Source organism: Centruroides vittatus, unplaced genomic scaffold (assembly GCF_030686945.1).
Source record: "Centruroides vittatus isolate TY-2023 unplaced genomic scaffold, ASM3068694v2 contig_120, whole genome shotgun sequence".
In the NCBI taxonomy this organism is placed as follows: Eukaryota; Metazoa; Arthropoda; class Arachnida; order Scorpiones; family Buthidae; genus Centruroides; species Centruroides vittatus.
The window spans coordinates 2,700,683-2,717,085 of NW_027120768.1; the positions used below are offsets into that span (position 1 = coordinate 2,700,683).

The window sequence follows — 16,403 nt, forward strand, 5'->3', positions numbered from 1 at the left end:
TGTTTGTAATAACTACTTGGAACAGGTCACTGAATGAAAGCATTCTTCAAAACTGCCACTAAATGACGGCAATGTCAATTTAGGTAATTCTAATCTGATATTTCACTAGCTTTATCAACACTGGATATACTATTACTATTCTTCAGTTTTAAATTTGTTCTATCACTAATATCAACTCCTCAATTGAATCTTGTGCTTCTGGTAAAAGAGAATTTGCCGAGTTTGGCGTTAAAATAGTTTCTTTAGTATTAACACAAGCAAAGGAACTATTTTAACGCCAAACTCAGCAAATTTTCTTTTACCAGAGCTATTTAAACCTTGGCGTGAGTTTTTAAATTTATTTTTGCTTGAATCTTGTGCTGTTTCACTTTCCTCTGTGGGATTCAAAGGTCACCTTGCCTGAGATAATCCATCCCAATTTTGAACTCCACTTAAGTTGTATTGAATATTAAAATGCCTAAAAGAAACATCACACTAAAAAATAAAAATTAAACAGATTTTAGATTGTTTTAAACGTAACTTTTCTGACATTTATTACGGAGCATGACCTTGCAATTTTGGAAAAAAGCTTGACTGTTTCTTTTTCTAACTTTAATTACATTCAGAAAGGTCTTAATTTGTATTTAGAAGTCGAGTTATATCATCAATTTTATATACATTTTGTATAAACTCAACCTGCTTTTAGTCTGAATCCTAACTGTGGTGCTCCTAGCAAGCAAAAGTGGCTCTACGCAGAAAATTCTGCTCTGCTTCCCAGCCAGTTTATCTAGTAACCGTGATAATATGAGATGGAGCATAACCACTTACCTTTAGACGAAATTACTTGATTAAACTAAGATTTTTTTTTTTTTTTTGTAAATTTTTATTTCAGAAACCATTATCCCAAGAACCCGCATACCGGTATTTAATGGAGTTTACTCGCCGTCATAAAGTCACCGATCAACGAATCTGCCGGGCCGAGATGGAATTACGTTACATGGCCTCTACATACCATAGTTATTTGAGCGGCATCAGGAAACATCAGGTAAATACATAATAATAATAGTTTTTGTCGATAGTGATGCAATAACCAAGTCAATCATTAATATATGGGGTGGGTGGAAATCTAGGTATCAAGAAATTGATATAATCTTTGTAATAATAATGCAACGATGATAAAATTCCGATGGTGGCGTGGATGGTACCCATGCCTACGTTGAATTTTAAGGTGTGCATCCATGTTTCCACTCAATGAGGTACATGTCAAATACTTCTCATCACCTTTGCATTAGAAATATAGAAATTACAGCAATTTCTCAATGTCGATACATCGAGAAATGATGTAACTTTCTTAAAACTCTGGAATTCGGATAATTTATTGGCCAAAGTGCACACTTCCATTAGATTTTATTTAATTAATGAATTGATTTTGTACTTGCATTGTTAATAGTAATATAAAAAATGTATGAATAAAAACTGAAATAGCGATAGTTTTGTATTATTTTGGTTGAAAAATGCCGAAATATTGACGTAACTTTTAAACCATATGAGCAAATCTGAGAAAGAAGTACTGTTACGGCATCTTTAAATTCTTGAGATGAGAAACCCATGGGAAAAGAACTACCTCTTGGCTTATCACTTACGTGACAACCCGATTTGATTTGTAGTGCCAAACTATCTACCAGATTATTTATTGGGCCATATTAAAGGCTAATTTAATAATTACATATAAAGCAATTTGGCTAGAGATAGGTGGTTAGGTCACCGTCTCATGATAAACTACGAGACAGCGCCCAAAAATAATCCGGTGGATTGCTCGGCACTCCAAATTTTTACAGATTCAAAACCATTTGCGCGATCTGCTGTTTTAAAAGTTGTTCAAATTAGCTGAGGACAAGCCTTGAAAATCTTTGTTTAGTGAAAAATGATTTTGACTCTAAAAGAATCGTTATTTCCATACTTTTAAGAATGAATTCGATGTGTGTTTCAAACCAACAGCTGGATTTCTTTATTGGGCCATTAAGGCTAAATAATTACTAAGTAAAGCCGGTTCGTACTGGCATACGAATTGCCGGTTCGTCTCCTTTTGGCAAGTGTTTGACCGGTTCATTAGGAGTCTAGAATATCCCGAATATAATTATAAATAAATAAAATTGCTGTGTAATTAGCCCAAGAAAGGGTTCCAGCTGCTTGTTTGATATTTGAAGTAAATTATTCAGTCGATTGTATTTACAATTTATACTGTTTTTAGGTAGTGTTTATCATTCATTTTTATACTTAATAAAAAACAACATTGTTGCAGGAACTTCTCGATCGTTATCACAGTCGAGGCGAAAGGAGTGTAGAAGAGACTGCTTCGATGGTGGGATTAGGATTGCCTTCCAAGGAAGACCCTCGCTAATTTGGATACAGGTATTATATTCCACTGATATTTCAAATATTGGATAATTTTAATGACATATAAATGATATTTTTAATATGGTAGAAACTGCTCGTAACCATTTCGAGATCCAAGTGATGGTAAACTGATAAAATTTAACAATTGTACAAATGTTTACCAATAAAGGACAATAAATTTGAAGTTAATTTACACATTACTTAAATACAAAAATATTTAAATTTATTGTCCATCATTAATTCAGAACATATTGTTAATAAAATTCTTGCTTGTGTCAAATGAATTTGCCTGATTTTGTGCTGCATACCATTTCAAAATTTGTAAACCTATTGATTTTACAGTTTTGTATATTCTGGATGTCGGTCCGACAGTTTGTGCAAAGAATTTTAATATTGTTGTGTTCTGGTTTCCTAATAGATTAATGCTTCTGATATTCTGTGTATGTATACTTGAAATGGTTAAAATTTGAATATTTGAGAACACGCACAAATAATAAGATGACGACGATAACTGAATTTCCGACTATGAGAAACGATCGTATTCCCTCTGTGTTTTTATAAAATCGATCGGGATCTAATAACGGCAATGCAAGAAATTGTCGTCTGTGACTGAGCGGCTCTGGTCATTTGATCGTTCTTCTGTTTGGCATACTGTATAATTCTTTTTCCGACTGCCTAGTCTGTTCTATTTTATGAGGATTTTTTCTAGAAATGGGCTCGGCATGTACCGATTGTGGTTATTTGTGTAAGTGGCGATGCTGTCAATTGTGGTTTCTGTGTACTGGGCAATCGAATAAAAGTAGAACCTGTGAAAAGTGGCACAAGGAGTCTAGTAACGCCACAAGTCGGTGGCAGCTATGACCAACATAGCTCTGTCACGGCATCCCAAACTTGGGCTGCATTTATATAAATATTTGAGTTTCTAACACAGAACAATGTTGCAATAGACAGTGTTTTATAAAATTGCAGTGTATTTTAGTATTGCTTTGCATACTAACGTTTTCGAGATTGTATTGAGAAGTCGAGACGTGACTTAAATTTCTTCTGGGGATATTGGATGTAAATTGGTTTCTTGGTTTTAGTTTTTCAGATTTCACTATTCAATAATTTTTAGCGCTAACTTTGAAGAAATGCATACTTGATGGCCACATCTCTCAACGAGATCGAGACAAGTTTTAATTGCTATTGTGTGCCGTTCTCTGTAGATTAATTATTATAGTTTTACCTGACTCCAAGAGTATTGCTTATTGTAATGTCGAATATTCAAAATACCATGTAAAAATGGATGAATGACTTTGTATATTTGCAATTTGTTTTTCTATCTTTGGCAGGATTTTTAATTAGTTTTGCCATCTGTCTTCTTTTGGCCATCTGAGAGAATATACCTTTTATATATAGTCTTAACAGAACACTAGCAATAAAGTCACGATACTCTAATGCCAGGTTAGATAGGGTTCGAGTGCTTAGTAAAAATAAATCGATCTGTGTATTTTAATCATTGTTAATGTAATTATTTTGCGCTATATTTTTTAGTAGTAATTTCATTATACCTACCGTCAAAAGTAGAACAGATTCCGCAGTGCACCGTACATCTTTAGATTTACAGTTAAGAAATGTCACCTGGCAGTGTTGGAGATGAGAGTGCGCGTGCCTTACAAAAGCTTCCGTCCATTTGCCTTAGAAAGGATGCACTAATTATTTTGTTCTGTGATTACTCAAGCATTTGTAAGATTAAATGTGAAACAATCAGACACACAAAAGTAAATTTTCTACATATATATATATATATATATTTATATATAAATACAAACAATCATAATGTACCTGTACAAATATTACATTGTTCTTAGGCGGGGGAACTAATCCTGTATCGTCGATGGGTTCTTGCCGCTCATGAAAAAAACAACAGAAACATGGCATGGTCTCTTCCGTCAAATTATTAGATGTGTCTTAGAAAATTTTGGATCAAGGATGCCAAATAAATTTACACTGGCAACAGAAGGATCCCGAATGCTACTGTTAACAAACTTGTTTTTGAATATGGATAATTATGTTTAAAAATGTAAATAAAATGAACTTTTAATAAATTAATGGCAGAAAAATAGATATATGAGCTGTACATTCTATACAGTTGGGGAGAGCTGTCGCGATATCTTCTAAATGATGCTGGCCGGTAGTTTGTCGAATGTCTCGACTGATTTTTTCGAAAGACTGCTCCTCCGTCTGGGCACTGTGCTCGACGCATGACAGAGGGCATCTGGGCATCCACTGTGCAGCAACAGGTCTTGAACTTCCTGCCATCCGGCATTCCGGGCATGTGCCAACGGCGTTCTTCCTTCTGAATCCGTCGCCCTGACATTTCCGTTATACTGCAAGAAACAATGCTGATAACCGTGTGAACAAAATTAAATCTTAATTCGAACTGAATCTTACCCATATTAAAAGCTGTGTTATCGCCAGATTTCCCAGGGAGGCTGCCAAATGTAGCGGTGTTCTCTGGTCGCGCGAACTGATCGTTGCGTTCACCTGTTCGGAATTGGTGGTGTGAGCCAGTATCGAGGCCACAGCTTTTGCGTCAGATTTACAAACGGCATCGATCAATTGCTAGAAACAAAATTAAATGTGAAAAATGTAAATGATTGCAAGCATATTTTGATATATGGGGTTATTCAAAGATCTCTGGGGTTTTAAAAAAGGTGGTACAAAGAAACTGAAAATCTTGTTTTTTAATGACACTGTTCCAGATGGTGGCCATTGCAAGAGAAAGCATTTTTCGTCCTCCAGTTCCACATGAGCAAATCAGCAACCATTGTTCCATGTCTTTTCTGAATATGGCATGCGAACAGAATAAGTCAATTTGTGCATGGTATATGCAATTGAAAGAATCTGACTGCCTTTGCAACAGGCATCCGTCTACCATTGACAGAGGTGGAGTCAAGGCAGTGGTGTTACTGACACTGCCCATCAAGATCTTTGAATGCCAAAAAATACTGCACGAAGGATTATTTACAAGTATTTACAATTGAATCTATACTGACTGTAGCTTCAAGCACCTGTGGATCACGACCTCCATATTGTTTTCCAGGGCCTGCTGGCTGATTGGTTTTAAGTGATGAATACTTTTCAGTTTGTTCTACTGCTCACATGGAAAGTGTAACCTTATATGACATGTTTAATTTTTTCAATGTGTTTTGTGCCATTTGCATAATGTGATTTACAGGCTATTGTTGTTTGTGGAAGCCACAGTAATTGAGATATCATATCAATCAGTGTCAACAGGTCAAGACATCACAGCTACAAGATAATTTATATTTCTTATTCCAACAAGACAAGTGCCTCTGCATTTTTGTCTTGAGGTATGCATCGAAGCAAGTGGGGATCTGTCGCAACACTGGATTGGACACGGGTGACTGACGGCAACCGATGGCTGTTGCACTGACCTCTACAAATGCCAGACCTAAATTCTTGCAACTGTTTCACTTGTAGGAACATTATGTACTGTCCATGGGCACTCACTGCAACATTTGCAGATTATTTTATGACCTTCAAATGTTGCAGTGCATATTTATTATATTTACCGAATAAACCAGAGAATAGAAAACTATGACTCTGGGAAATAATTATAAGGTTTCAATTTCCAAACCTCTTGCCCTTGGTTAGAAGGCCCAATCCGGTGGGAGAAAATGACCCTTCTGTGCCACAGTGGCTGTTTACTGCTGCTATCTTCTGACACAGAATGATCCAAAGACTTGTAGAATTGATACTGTCACATTACAACAGGTGTGGGACGAACTAGAAAAGGTCACACAACAGACATTGATGCAGTACAGATGTTCAAGTTCAACGTGCACTGTTAGAAGCCAAAAATCTTTTGCAGTTGCTGCTTTAATTGCTACTTTATTAAATGTACAGTATTTCGACACAATGTGTGTGTAGTTGTATTGTAAAGCCCAGAGGAGTTTCTTTTGACTAACCCTATATACCGCCCCATTATTATAGAGAGTTGGCGAACATTTGTAAAAAGTGGTCGAGCATCGTTGCATTAAACGAGTGCTGCCATGCCATCAACAAAATGGTTTTTCTCCTGACTATTTTGTAATGTAAGTAATGTCCCTGCTCTTGCTTTTCATGAATGTTTTGAAATTATCGCATAAAGCAGTTTAATATTATAAGTTTTGTCTTCGTTGCCATCCATGCTATTTGCAAATCTAGAATTATTTTATATAGATTAATATGAAGGGTCTTTTCTCTTTGTGGAAATGCAGTTATTGCAAAATATTGTTTCAGCTTTAAAGAAAAGAATTTGACATTGCTAAGATAATCTACATTAAAAAAATTCAAACTTAATTCTTACCTGAGAAATAGGAATGGAGGAATTGAGAGGTGCCAGAAACTCTTTGAATTCGTATTTAGCTCTAATCCATCTTTCCTTCTCTTCCCTAAAATGAAATTAAGTTTTATCACAAAAATATATTTAATAAAAATTCTGTTTGCACCGCGCGTGCTCGTCCATGGATAAATTTGATCCGAACGATCCAGAAGACGTGGAAATAGTTTGGAATATTGCTTTGTCCAAAGCAGAGATGCATAAAGACAAATTATATGCAGTGAACTACATAGAAGGGAGGGAAGAGCATTGAAGAACAAAATGGTGACATAATTTTCTAAAGAATAACTTATTATGGCTTTTAGCATTAAAAAAAACCTTAATGTTTTACAATATTTACAGATAAAGGTTTTTTTTTTTTTTTTGTCAGGGACTAGAAGATGCAATGGTCCAAAAGAATGCCCTCAACATTTTGTCATTTACCTGGAGTTTGAGGTACATCAAAAGAATGTGAGACCTCATTGGAATACTGGAAATATTTTTTCACAGATGAAATGTTAGAAATTATTATTATTCAAAAGACAAACAGGTACATTGACGAGATAAGAATTGTACAGATGCAACAGAAATGAAATCTCTTATTGGATTCTTTTTTTGACTGATTAGTTTGTTGTTTTTAGACAAACATAAAAGATTTATGGTCCATAGATGGCACGAGAGTCAAACTCTAGATTCATTATATCATTATTTTGGTTCCTTCTCGGACAGGAAACAATTCGTTTGAAGAGGAAAAAAGCCTGAAGAGCCTGTTTATGCAGCTCTGTTTGACTTCGACAAAAACTAAACAATCGTATTGTACTGTACATTCCAAAGAAGAAATGCATAATTTTGATATGGAGCATGCATTATGATGCCAGACTTGCAAAAAATGAGATTACTATCTATTATAACATTCATAAGGTGATGAGATGAGACAACCAAAAATTACATCATAGAAAGAATAACTAAAAGATGGCTGATGGTCACATTTTTTATTCAATATTGAACATATAATTTGATAAAATCTTTTATCTGTGCTCAATTCCTTCATAATCAAAAACAAAGAAATTAGCAAGGAGCATTTACATAAACATTTAAACACAATCTCTTTTTTGAAGTTTATCACAAGATCTACCTTCCAGTTTTCAGGTATCATGCACAACCTTATATTTATAATTGGTTGTTCATAAGCATGAGGTAGAGTCAAAAATAAACAAGAATTTTCAAATATCCTGGTAACAGCACAAAAAGATACAATTCCAAATGTTTTGCAAAGTATGCAAATGTGTTGGCATGCATACACTACCTGGTGCAGTAATGTACTGTACAGTACATGCATAAAACTCTGTGTCAGTTCAAACTTCTGAATTCTCAAACATTGTTTGCTTTTTTGTAATGGAACAATGAATTAACATAATTTTACTAAAAACTGGGTAAGACTGATAATGCTTAGGGAAGTACATAGTGACAGAACTGTTAAGAAGGTATAGGAAATCTACAGAAGATGATCCACATCCGGGCAGACCTACCATGGCATGAAACAAACTACTACCAATGATTGATCAGATTTGGAAAGAAATTAGATGCAAATAGTTCACTTTTTTGGCCGGATCATCATTTTCCATCATTTCACTCACAAAATCTATCACCATCTCAAAATACATCGTGTTTACTAGGCAGGCATACAGATGGACAATCACTTCTTTACAAATGAAGGATTATCACTGGGGATGAAATACGGTACTTTCTGTATGACTCACAAATAGGAAGGTGCCATCTCACCATGTCAAAATAAGTATCAATTGGACACAATATAAGAGCTCAAAGTTTTCGTGTATGAACTCGTCTTCAACAAGAGGGTCATCTCCTAAGGTTGCACAGTTAATAGACATAAATACTGTAGAATAGCAATCACAGGAAGAACTGTGGGCTTCAAAATCTCATGTGTTTCACCACAATAATGCACCCTTGAGTCAAGCCTCCCTTTTTGTACAGCTTGAAGTAAGTATCCCTTTGGATAACTTGAAATGAAGGAACATCATTTCAAGTTATCCAAAGAGGTGCAGCTTGCTTCATTGATGTGACCCAAGGAATGCAAATCCAATGAAAAGGCAAAAGAGAGTTTTGGAATCATTTCCAGGCACAATACGAGTAGTTGGCAGAAGATTGTTGCAGAATCAATTGTTACTGAGCTTATAATAAAACAACTCATTTTTCTCGTTTATTTTTGACTCTACCTCTTACTGTATATCATAATTCCATCCTCAATATGCAGAGCAGAAAAAACATCAAGAAACAAATGCAATTGCCATAGAGCTTTTGTCTTTTTCTTCAATTGATTTATATGCAATGGAATTGAAAATTATATGTCAAATCAGCTTTTGATTTTGAACTGAATAATAAATAAGACACTGTACATTCAAATCAGGAATACTTACAATTTCTTAAATAACCTAGAATACGGTGAAATAATACTCAATGTTTTAGGTATCTGAGCAATACGTTGTGCGCACTTCCGAGTTAAATAACAGGGAAAAACAAAGCAGTTTCAGAATGAATAAATGTTCGAGACAAGTAAGGCATTGGCCTGCCACTCCAGAAACCCAGGATTTAATCCTGTCAATCGAAAAATCTCAGGAACTTTTTATGGGCTTGGAAAAAGGCCATTGTAAGGTAGGAACAGAAAACCACAAGTTTCGGTCACTTTTCTCTGTCCTTTTTCATGAATGCTGATACATTAGATGCCACCGTGTCCGCTTTTCCCATATCATTTGAATTGTGCCAATTAACTTGTCATGTGCATAAACAGTCAAGTAACATTGAACTTTGGTTATGGCCCTCAATATGTCTAACACTTTGTCTAGTGTGTCCCTGGGCAGAAACAGTATCAGAAAATTTTGAAATTAGGGTCCACTGGAATAATTTTTTAGATTCCATAAACTGCAATAAATTCTTTAAAAGTTGTGTTATGCAAAGTGGATCTCAAGAACAGAACCTTAAATATTCCATCTATAATAAATTGCTAACAGAGATAGCTGAAATGGAACTGTCCAGTGAGTCATAAATACAAAATGGCCACCAAAGGACATTTTTTTGTTGTTTCATTTTGTGCCAAACGACTGCTGGATTAAATCGGCTACTTTATCACCAAAGTAGCTCGATTTAATCTGGCAGTCGTTTGACACATTACTGAAATATCGGGCTTTGGGATGTTTATATATGTTTTGTTTCATTTATCAAGTAATAATGTGTAATGACCAGTGTCAGTGCTACCATTTAGGTAAACTTGGCACTTGCCCAGGGCACAAAATTTCAATCTATGCTTTATTCATACTTCACTAAAATATTAAATTGTGATATATCATTTAGGTATAGAGAATTTTCAAATTAATTAAAAAGGCTCTGTTTTTAGAAGGATTACATATTGTATATTACTTTTAAAATGAAATTTTAAATAAAGCATGCCAAAATAATTTTTAAAGATCTCCAATTTGTGAAAAAAAGGGTGCAAAATAACCTGGTACTGTCACATGTTTAAACTCCAAAAGTTTCAATTATCAACATTATTAAAAGCTGATAAATTTCTGGCATAATTCCTAGAGAATTTAGAAACTGCATGATTGATGCATGAACTTGGATATAGTTTCAAGTAGGATGGGCAGGAATATAGTAGCATGGCAGTGTTTCCCATGCTAACACACTTTTGTCACTTCACTCGAGTTTAAAAGTAAATAGTGGAAAAAAAATAAAAAGAATGTCAAAAGCAATTGACCACTGGACGAAACAGAAAAATGAGCACATCAAACTTAAATACTACATTATGTGAATAGCCATGAGGTAAAGAACAAAAATTTAATGCTTGTTTTTGTTAAGCCTCTTTTTTTCTTCGTGCAGTGCATAAAGAGATGTAGATATGAGTAGTCATTGGCACTTTCCATCAATTAAGAAAAGCATGCTCCGCAATACAGAAGCAAACCTTCGTTAGGGATTCTCCCACCAATGAAGTTTCATAGATAGAATCAAAGTATTTTCAAATAACAAAACACTTAAATACCAAAATCCAGTGAAAAAGAAAAAACTTACAGTAAATTCTCCTTGCCAATCATAGATTTAACCACAGTTGAGAATATGTGGGAGCATCGGGCTTCTGCCAGTAAGTGGCTTATGACCACAACTCTAGCCACACATGTCACTGATTCCAATGTAATGGTCCACTTTGACTAAGCCTGCCTCCTACATCATACCGACAAGATGTAACTAGAAGAAATGTGGCAACTGACTTCAAAGAGATGGACTGCGTCCTCCCAGAGTGGAATAAGTTCTAGGATATCTACATCATACAACCACAAATTGAAAGTAGTTCTATTTTTTTGAACCTATCGTTCCAAGCTCTGTAGTCCAACAATAACCACTTGATGCAGGAGAAAACATTTGTCACTGTAAATTTTTTTCTTTTTTGCTGGATTTTGGTATTTAAATGTCTTGTTACTCAACATATCCAGTTTTATTGTTGTCAAACTGATGCATCTTCAAAAGTGAAGACTGGGAAAATGATAATGAAGAATCGATTACATCTGTTACATTATATTAAAATGAAATCAAAGTCCAAACACGCAATGATGGTGAAATACTTCTATTTGTTCTACTACCATTACTAATTTTTGATATTAAACGAATCTTACCTGCTAGAATTAGGTGTAGGTTTGGCTTTCCCTCGCGTATTTCCTTCCCAAATACCATTGGTAACAGAATTCCCAAGAGCCATCATGACGCTGACATGTTCAGGACTATTAAAATTTTAAGAACTTAAACAATGGCTTGAAAATTTGGACTAGAGAGCTAGTAAACCAAAAAGTAACTCACGGCCACTCATCGAGATCCAGGGACCTGACTCGAGAAATGTGTGAACCTAAATTTCTGTGAATTCCGGAACATTCTATACACATTAGAGCACCGATGTTCAGGCTGGCCCAGTCAGGATCTGTAAAATTTTAAATTTATGCGTAAATATTTGGTTAGTTTGTAAAATTATATAGAGACTGCAACAATTGCCAATAAGAAAACTATAATGCTATTACGCAGATATACATAGCGTAATTAAATAATATATGTAACGTAAAATACAAGGACCAGTCATTTAATTTGCAGAATAATGCATCATTCTCCTTGGTGTCATACACATCTATTTCAAACACGACAAATTGTCAGAAGATACTCTTATCCTGCCATCACATGATTTCCAGAATCCATTGTTTGTGGCAGGATTTGACTCGATTGTAATGGTGCCACAAACACTAGAAGTGCATGCTCTAGTGTGGTCTATTATTGTTTCAATAGAGAAACCACTTCATGTTAGCAAGTACTGGCTGATTAGCATGATAGTCTCCCCGAAAACCTTAGTGAGAGCCATTCCTCAAACAAATGAAACAAGGCCTGCTTCAAAACAATTGTCAATGACAGGCTATTAATAAAAAACTTAGAAACAGAAATCGATCGGTACCTATGGAGGCCATTCACAAGATTTCAGAGACAGCACAGCATATTTTCCCAGAAATTTATGTAGGGAAAAACATGGAAACGATTCCGTGAATTAAATGATCAGTCGTCGTATGAAACTTACTAGCGGAATCACAGTCGACACAATATCTGTTTCCCGATACGGCAGTTCTGATCGTCTGAATGGAAGCCACATCCACCGTGCTGTTCAACCGAGACTGAAATAAACAACACTTTTATTACTTGTGGAACAAAAATATTAAAATGTTTATTTATTTATTTAAGTTTAAGTTTGACTGTAATATAAAGCAATGATGTTGAATTGAAGTATGGTGCTAAACTCAAATAATAAGAATTATATGAGCTCCTTAAAGCCAAAGTGGTGTAAGTCCATTAAATGCTGTTTTGAGATATAAAGACTTTTAGTAGAATAGTAGTTGAAAATTCCAGAGTACTAGCAAACAAAAATTTTCCCACCCCATGTGTTCAAAACTGATTGTTTTAACCCATGTATATGTTTTTTGCCCTTATCCCCACTTTATAAGTAAGTTATAAGCACTTAAACTGACTTACACCACTTTGGCTTTACACAGATTGAGGGTATGGTTCAAGAATGAACTTGCATAATCAAAAAATTAAAATAAAAAATATATATTTAAAAAAAGTATATTACGTCAAAAATGATATAAATCAATTTCATCTAGTTAGATATCAGCCACAACAGTTTCTGCTATTCAACATCCCTAGTATCATCAGCAAGCAGTGGTCCATTGTCTTCAACAGAGTTAGAAGTGTGAAGGTTTAAATAGTATGTTTGATGGATAGGGGGAATGTAGCCAAAAGGTCTTGCATATCTTTTTTTTTCCTCTTCTGTCACAGACCTTGATCCATTGTAGAGTTGAGACAAAGGTACATTTGCCAGTGATAACGGCAGTCTTAGTATTCCTGTGGTTTGATGTTTAGCTTGAAAAATGCCTGCTCATCAGACATACAATCTTTTACAAGGAGAACATATGGATTGGATTTCTGATACCTAATCCATTGCATCCTTAGCCATGAAACTGGATGGTTTTCTTCATCAAGCTTTCTCTTGGTAATGGTTTTTTCCATATTTTGTGTAGCTAAAAACTCTTTGCCAGACATCACAGTAAGATGGAGAGGATTCTTTTTCCTTGCTTTTGTGATAACTCGATACCAGTCAGAAGGGCAAAAAATCTGTTGACTCTTACTGTACAGTTCAATTGAGCCAAAGTCTGAGTCATTTGGAAGGTAGGAATGACCACTGGTAATAAACTTTTGATCAATGGTTTCAATGTTGTTGTCTGCACTCAAAACTAGCCTCAATAAATTTAATGCCATCTTCCAGTTCTGGTTTTGTCCTGTGCATGTATCACTGTATAATACAATGTGCTCTACATTTTGTGTTTTTGACCACACATGCACTGATTTCCTGTGAGCCTCTAGATCCTACAGTTTCATCCCAACAATACATGTAGCCTAGTCCTGTTGATAACTCATGGCAACCTAAGTTATAGATGTATAAATTATGTTTATAATAAGCGATTTGGCATGTAAGTTTTGGGAATGGTAATGACTTTTCCAAATCAAATGAAAAACAGTAACAGGAGCTATCAGAAGCCAATTTTTCAGAGTCTTTTTTCATAGCATCTCTTACCTTCTCAACCTTTCATAGATGAAGTTCTCCAATTTAAGAAAGAATTTAAGTTCTCCAATTTCTTCAAGCTAAGAAAAATGCAATAAATAACGTTTTTATTGCGTGCCACATTTGTGTCAATTTAAAAACATTTTACACTGTTTAAAAGTAGAGAAAATAAAGAAAACAAAGATGTAATAATAATTTTTGAAGCAAAACCAGAAATTTTACAATTTCAAGATAAAAACTGGTGACTGAAATTAAATCGAAAAATCATGTGACTGCAGAAGGGATATACAATCAGTAGCATGTAGCATTCATGACACTAGAACAAAAACAGTAACTGGAATAGTGGTGTAACTCCCAGTTACACCACTTTGGCTATCAACAGATAGATAGCACTGCTGACTGCATAAACTTGTGCTGCCATTTGTGTAGCTGTTTGGGGAACTAGGAGCTACACCATTATTTCTGTAGGTAGTTTTACATATTTATAATTCATTTCTAGCATTAATGCAGATTTTTTCAAAAGTGGAGTTATATCACTTTGGCTTTAGGGAGCTCGTATATAGTAGTGGGATCTACAAACAAGGTTTAAATTTGAAAGTGGCACGACTAGGTGATGATAATTTACAGATAGCAAAGAATTCTCTAAGTCAATATTTATGGGGAGGATCTATTTATAAACATGCTATATTGTGATTTTGACTGTATTCTGTTTTAATTTATGTATGTTTTTGAACTCTGACAAACTTTTAAACAACAACAAAGCATTAAAATAACATACTCAACTTATTGTATGAGAGAGTCATGTTGGAAATCTCTTCTGTTTTAATACATTGAATAGCACAGAATTTTACATTTAAACATTTTCTGTTTTGTAAAAACGTGTGTTTTATTTATTTTTTGTGTAAATATATAATTTTTGTATTTAAGATGGGACTCTGCTCGTATGCATATAAATTAATGGGTCTTTTAACAGTGTGGGTGTGGGATTTGCTGCCCTCCAATTAACCTTTCCTTCATATTCTAGGTCAGTGTTGTTTTACAATTATCCCAAATCGGTACGGCATACAGAATGGGATTTATATTAACCAAATATAAAAATTATATATTTTTTACCTATTTTGACTGTTTATAAGTTTTGTTTCCTTCTGTCAAACTATGCTAATATCTATTTTATTTTGTTAGTATATTGTATGAAGAGTGATAGACGTAGAGATTTGCAAGACACATCTATGTAGAATTACCTGAAGTTCATGCATTTACACCGTATCAATCAAGTGAAGATCAACCAGAAAGATTCTATTGTAAAAATGAAGACTGGGCCAATTTGAGTTGGGAGGAAATCGATCCGGTAATTGGCCACCAAATTTAGGCATCACTTATAACGAATAGCCAAGTCACTACAATTTATAAGATTTTGAATGTGCCTCCATTTTGTTAGTGATTTTGATAAAATATAAAATATTTTGCATTTAATTAAAAGTTAGAATTTTATAGTAATGCTCGGTAAATATGTTTATATATTGAAAATGCCGGAATGTTTATAAATACCTTTGATTTGCTTGTTTCATTCGTTTGAAGACTGGTTAAAATTTGTTGTTCGATTGCACTGATCCAAGCTTCTCTGTCTTCGCTGCTAGATGCTTCGAAATGCCACTGCTTGTTGTCCAGAGAAACTACAATAAATTCGTAACCATCCGAATCTATTAAAAAATTGAAAAATTTCACAAATCAAACTAGCAAGGAGGAATTAATGACAAACAAAACAAGTTGTATGGGGCCTTCCAAAAAGAATTTTATCGTTTTAAATTATTGTAATTGTGTTAATTATTATCAGAGAACATCATAACATACATTAAAACCTTGGAAAACCATTCAAGTTTTAAATTTTCCAATGTGTGCACTTTACGTCAGACAGTACACATCCAACCAAAACTCAATTCTTCCTACGCTGGCTATGGCACATCAGCAGTCACAATTCTATGGCTCCTGCAACTTACTCTCACAATGACAAGCAATTCACACTTTGCAAATTGTACAGTGTCTTCTCTGTTGCAGAGTTGCCATTTTCGTTTATGGCCAGAGAAGGCAGATGGCAAGACGTTTGAATGCAGAATGGAAGATGAAACTCAATTGGTTTACATTGCACACTTCTCGGGTAATAATTAACACAATAGCATTCTTTTTGGTAGACCCTGCATTTTTAGTATAATGTTATGAAATTTAAGAATATTAACATGTTTTTCTTCCTATAGAAATTGTAAAATGGACATTAGCAGAAAATGTGTCATCAAGTTTCAGATACTAACATATCGAAAACTGCACATGCTCGGTTTATGCAATCTACCAAGGGGAATACCTCCCAAAAGATCTTTTAAGGGAAACTGGTCCCTATTTACATGTTACTAATGTAAAGAAAACCCGGAGAAAACTGCACACATAATAAGTAATCTCTAGCACATAGTCAACACAATCTGTGTAAAGTGTAATTTCGTTTTATCTGCA

General features: G+C 34.6%; 2 protein-coding genes across 5 annotated transcripts in view; one reads left to right on the top strand and one right to left on the bottom strand.

The window, feature by feature from the left end:
• LOC136985025 (protein FMC1 homolog) overlaps nucleotides 1–15,398 on the top strand; it is a 36,605-nt gene extending 21,207 nt beyond the window's left edge. The window contains exons 2-4 of one of the 2 annotated variants that reach the window (XM_067282217.1): nucleotides 872–1,024; nucleotides 2,282–2,391; nucleotides 15,084–15,398. In XM_067282217.1, the coding sequence (XP_067138318.1) occupies nucleotides 872–1,024; nucleotides 2,282–2,380 (252 nt within the window). In that variant the 3' untranslated portion in view covers nucleotides 2,381–2,391; nucleotides 15,084–15,398. Of the gene's footprint in view, nucleotides 1–871; nucleotides 1,025–2,281; nucleotides 2,392–7,133; nucleotides 7,355–15,083 lie in introns of those variants that run through there. The other variant, XM_067282225.1, reaches the window with a different exon arrangement.
• Nucleotides 4,138–16,403, bottom strand: part of LOC136984878 (centaurin-gamma-1A-like) — a 49,405-nt gene continuing 37,139 nt past the window's right edge. For all 3 annotated transcript variants that reach the window (XM_067282021.1, XM_067282037.1, XM_067282029.1), the window contains 7 exons: nucleotides 15,450–15,601; nucleotides 12,363–12,456; nucleotides 11,606–11,723; nucleotides 11,425–11,529; nucleotides 6,731–6,815; nucleotides 4,810–4,980; nucleotides 4,138–4,745 (listed from right to left, as the gene is read on the bottom strand). In XM_067282021.1, coding sequence (XP_067138122.1) covers nucleotides 4,533–4,745; nucleotides 4,810–4,980; nucleotides 6,731–6,815; nucleotides 11,425–11,529; nucleotides 11,606–11,723; nucleotides 12,363–12,456; nucleotides 15,450–15,601 — 938 coding nt within the window. In that variant the 3' untranslated portion in view covers nucleotides 4,138–4,532. The remainder of the gene's footprint in view (nucleotides 4,746–4,809; nucleotides 4,981–6,730; nucleotides 6,816–11,424; nucleotides 11,530–11,605; nucleotides 11,724–12,362; nucleotides 12,457–15,449; nucleotides 15,602–16,403) is intronic.